Genomic DNA, 5,026 nt, shown 5'->3' with positions numbered 1-5,026 from the left:
TCCCAAGGCCATGGAGAATGGCACGTGGGGCTGAGAGCAGGAGCAGCCTCCTCTGCCTGGAGCTTGCAGCTGCCTGTCCTTGGCCACGCACACCAGGGGCCACAACCGCCCTTGTCCGTGTTGGCCCAGAACAGCGAGACAACTGCTGGAGAGTGAGGACACGGCGCCTGCCAGAGGGTGTTGCTGGGGCTGACGTGGCCGGTGCTGCCTCTGTGCTGCCCTGTGCTGTGTGCGGGAAGGGTGACACTGCTCGGCTCTGGTGGGCTGAGGTGGCTGCACATCCCTGTGTGCTTGCGCGGCTGGAACCAGATGGGCTTTGCCACACACACGCGTGTGCTGCTGTCTGTAGCAGTTCTGTTCTCCGGTGTACGAGTTTTGAGAAGGACCTGGTGGCAGAGGGCTGCGGAGAGCAGGGGGGCGGTGAACTCCCCCAAGAGGCTGTGGTGCCACACTGGGTTTTTTCCTGCTCGCCGCTGGCAGGCAGTGCTGGGGCCGGGCGCTGCTGCCTGCCACGGGGCCTGCACACCCCGTCCCGCAAGCCGAGCATTCAGCTGGGTCTGTCGGGGGTGTCCGATCCCAGCTTCTGCTTCCCCTGCTGCTTGGAAACCCCCATGTTTTCCCCCCCACGCCCCTAGAGACCACCGTGCCCAGCCCCTGGAACCAGCGACTCTGTGACATCAGCCCCGTTGCCGTGGGCACCGTGGGCACCGCGAGCCCTGCGGGCACTCTGTTGGCTGCTGCACTGGTGGCAACAAGCCCTTGGTTCTGGCAGCTGGCACATGCCGCTGGCAGCGATGCATCTGCTCCGTCTCCTCATCCTGCTGGCCCTGTGCTGGCCTGCGCACGGCGCCTGGGACAGTTGTAGGTAAGTGGCCGAGGCTCTGGGAGGGAGCTTGGGCAACCTGATGGGGTTCCCTGGAGGGTGCCCGCTTGTCCCCCGTGGCCACACCACGGCTTCCCCAGCCCCACGCGGGAGCCTCGGCTCCTTGCAGCGCCCGGGCTGCTGGCACAACTCGCCTGCGGGGCTCCAGCAGAAATGGGGGCGGCCGCCCGCCTGCCCCACGGGGCTCTCTGGCCTCGCTGTCCATGCAGTGCCTCGTGGGGAGGGCAGACGGCTGACCTTCAGCCGGGACAGCAGCGAGCCGTTGAGCAGGATGGTGATGAGTTTCTGGTTACAGGACCTGCGGGCTCCGGCCCATGGCTGCTGACGATGGCACCTCGCACGTGGTGGGGGGTACAGACGCCCAGCCAGGGGCCTGGCCCTGGATCGTGAGCATCCAGGGTCCCTGGAGAAGAGGCACGGGACATGTGTGTGGAGGGTCCCTCATCAGCCCACAGTGGGTCCTCACAGCAGCCCACTGCTTCACCAAGGCCAGGTAAGGAGGGCCAGGAACAGGGATATCCCCTGGCACTCGCGGATGCCCCATCCGCAGCACCACGTGCTACTCCCGTCCCCTTTCCTTGCGGTATGCCCAGTGCCTGGGCACTGCAGAGCCCGGCTGAGACGCTGCTCAGGAGAGAGTTGGGCTCCTGCCACGGCTTTCTAGCAGCCTCCAGCTTGACACGCCTTGAGCCCAAGGCATGCAGGGGCAGTCGCGCCCTCCGTAGCACTGCTTTCCTCTCCCCTGTGTGAAGCAAAGGGCAGGGAACTGCTGGGCTGCTGCAGCACGTGGTTCCTCTCCCTCTGAGCCCTCTCCCCATCTGCCTTCCAGGCACATCACCACGTGGCGCGTGGTGGTTGGGGCCACCCGCTTGACTCAGCTGGGCCCGGAGGCCCAAGTGCGCAATATTAAACGGCTGCTGGTTCACGAGGATTACAGCAGCATCTCGCAGAGGAACGACATTGCGCTGCTGGAGTTGGACCAGCCTGTCCAGTGCAGCAACTCCATACAACTCGCCTGCGTGCCCGACGCCTCGCTGAAAGTGTCAGAACTGACAACCTGCTACATCAGTGGCTGGGCGTCCACGACAGCGAGAGGTGAGTTCCCAAAGAGCGCTCGCGTCCCAAGTGCGAGCTCGGCACACGGGGGAGGCGGGCTGGGCTTCCTGACAGCAGAGGCAAGAGCCAGAGCGCGGCTGCGGGGACGTGTGCCCATGGAGAGATGGGCCTGGCCCAGGGCCCACGGCGAGACAGAAGGGCAACGCCGGTGCAAAGCCAAGCCCCAGGGAAGGGTTCACCCAGACAGGGCAGGAGACCTGGCAACGAGCTGCCGGGCGTTAATTCCTTTCTCTGCTCACAGCTGAAGGACCAACGGATGTTCTGCAGGAGGCCAAGGTCCACCTCATCGACCTCAACCTCTGCAACAGCAGCCGGTGGTACGCAGGGGCCGTCCACCCCCACAACCTGTGTGCTGGCTACCCGCAGGGCGGCATCGACACCTGCCAGGTAGGAGCCTGCGACAAGGCAGCGCCCAGCGGCACAGGCAGCCCCGGCACAGCCGCCCAAACACCCTGGCACGGGCTTTGCCTGGCCAGTCGCCCTCCCACCGCTGGGTCCCCGCCGCTGGCGGGGCTCACCTCCCCTTCCCCAGCTGCAGGCCCTTGCCCAGGGCCCCACTGTCCCAGAGGCCTGGGACTCTGCCCAGAAAGCCCATCCAGCACTCCTGGCAGCACCGAGGTCCAGGTCCCAGCCCTGGAACATCCCTCTTGCACCCAGCCAGCATTGCTGGGTGGAGCACGAGAGGAGCACGAGTCCTACCCCACGGGCCCATGACCCCCTCTCAGACAAGGTCCTGTTGCCCCCAGCACCTGAGCAGAGCCTCTCTGTGCAGCGCATACAGCTCTGGGGGGTGCTGACAGAGAGAAGGAGCCGGCCCTAGTGCTGCCAGCGGCCACCCGACACCACCTTGACCCTCTCTCCTCCACTGCAGGGTGACAGCGGTGCTCCTCTCGTCTGCAAAGACAACAGTGCTGACCACTTCTGGCTGGTTGGGGTGACCAGCTGGGGGAGAGGCTGTACGAGAGCAAAACGGCTGGGAATCTACACCTCCACTCAGCACTTTTACGACTGGATCCTAGAACAGATGGGGCTGAGCCCAGCAGTAACGGCTGCTCCAACGCCACGGCCAGCCTTCCCCTCAACCCCCCTTCAGACGCCAAGGCCAACACCAACACAATCAGGCGGGTTCAGCTCCTTCCCCCTTCTAGTGCAGAAGTTGGTGGAACTCTTTACTTGGTTGCAGGAGCTCATGCAGAACCTGAGGGAAGGCCTGAGCACCAGGATGGACAGGATCCAGTGCAGGCTGCAGTGCACCATGACCGCCTCCTGCAAGGGCTCTGACTGCTGAGCCAACGGCAGCCTCAGCGTCAACAGCCTTCTCGGTCCTGCCCATGCTCCTCCGACTGCACAAAAAAATGTTGTCTTAGTTGTTGAATAAAATTCCCAAGTTTCACAGCTCACGACGCTTCAGTTCCATTCTGTCTCCTGTCCAAGACAAGGATTCCATGCCCAGCACCTGAAAATGAGGCTGCAGGCAGCCAAGTCGGGCACAAAGGGAAAGAGTCACTCTGAGGGGTGACCCCGAGCCTGGTCGGAGAGGAGGGGGAGGGTGCGGTGGGAGAAGGGGCCACTGGTCACAGGGGGCCAGAGGTCTTGGGGACAGTGATTCGCGGAAACAGACTCTATTCAACTCAGAGAGTTATGCAGCAGGTATGTTTACTCCAGCGCTGGGGTGCGAGGGGATTTCCCCACAAAGCTTGCACCCCAACAGCACATTTTACTAGAAACTTATCGACTCTGGATATACATATTCATTGATTACATAACACAAACATACATATGCATGAGTAAGGCTGGGTTAGCTCTAGAGGCTGGTGTCAGCAGTTTGTGTTCTCTTTGCACCTGCGCATTGCCTCCTGGGGGGCGTCTTCAGGGGTCTTTGGGAGGAAGGCTCACAGTCCTCCTCACCCTGTACTTCTCCCCGGAGCATGTGCAGTTTCTCTTGGCCAATTTCTTGAATAACAAGAGTGGTTTTCAGCCAGTTTACTCATTCTATCTTATCTAAGAGAACCAATGGAACTTCTACCGTCCGTATATGACCATCTTTACTCATTACCAAGACCCAACTAGTCAGAGCACATCTGTTTCCCAAGGACAAAAACATGATATTTTGCTGAACACTGCAGTTCTTGGTAGATTTTCGCAGTAAACTGCTTTGTTTTGATGGACACAGCAGTCCTTGGTAAAATCCCACAGAAGAGTCTGGGCAAGCAGGATTCTTAGCAATATTCAGAAATACTATAAGTAATACTATAAGTTGCTATGAGTGAGTAAATAAGTTGTTAAGCAGTTTTCTATAAGTAAATAAGTCTCAAAACAAGTAATCATTTCTCTGTATCAGTGCTTGGTTTACTGTGGAGCTCTAACAGCCAGAACTACTCCTACAGCCACAGCAGGCCAGCAAGTTCCTTGTCCCAGAGGAGGTAGCAGGCTGTAACCTTGAAGTGCATCCCCAGCTCTAAAGCTGTAGGCACTGCTTCCAGGCTCAGCTAAACTAGAGCAGAATTGGATCCAAACTGAGCAAGGAGGCAAGGACCCAGACTAGGGACAGGGAACGGGAAAGAGAAGGCTGGAAGGGGAACATTTCACTGCCTTCAGGAGCCTGTGGCATGCAATTTGAGTCCAGGTCAAGGAAAGAGAAAAACCATTTTCTAGAGATGCTCTTTCGCTCAATTCTCTGGTTTGTTGCTTGAAGGAAAGAACATGCTCCTGGCCAAGAGACTCCCTACGGAAACAGCAGATATTCTGAGTGAAGAGGCAGCTAGTCATGGGGGCTAAAAAGAAATAGAGGGATTTAAGGAAAGGTAGAGGAAGAGATTTTTCACTAAACAGACTTTGGTCTTCCTTCCCTTCACACATAGCATTCATCTTTAGTTGAAGTGTCCTTGTTTCTGTAGTAAATAAGACAACATAGCTTTTAAATACATGAACTCCTCCAGAAAAGGAGTAGTGAAAGAAAAGAAATAATCAACTGGACCTGACAGCTTCACCGGTTAGAATGGAATGGAGAGGGAATGCTTTGAGCTC

At 58.6% G+C, this 5,026-nt stretch overlaps 1 protein-coding gene across 1 annotated transcript; it reads left to right on the top strand.

Moving 5' to 3' along the window:
* The first annotated feature begins 767 nt into the window (after window positions 1-767).
* LOC141930693 (acrosin-like) lies at window positions 768-3,287 on the top strand. The gene is made up of 5 exons (XM_074841897.1): window positions 768-865; window positions 1,179-1,376; window positions 1,713-1,978; window positions 2,241-2,386; window positions 2,871-3,287. Exons 1-5 carry the CDS (start codon window positions 780-782, stop codon window positions 3,285-3,287), a joined length of 1,113 nt encoding a protein of 370 aa, XP_074697998.1. The 5' UTR covers window positions 768-779.
* The last annotated feature ends 1,739 nt before the right edge of the window (window positions 3,288-5,026 follow it).

This window comes from Strix aluco, chromosome 16 (genome assembly GCF_031877795.1).
Source record: "Strix aluco isolate bStrAlu1 chromosome 16, bStrAlu1.hap1, whole genome shotgun sequence".
Classification (NCBI taxonomy): Eukaryota; Metazoa; Chordata; class Aves; order Strigiformes; family Strigidae; genus Strix; species Strix aluco.
The sequence above is the reverse complement of the archived record's forward strand: the minus strand, read 5'-3'. Positions and strand labels throughout refer to the sequence as shown.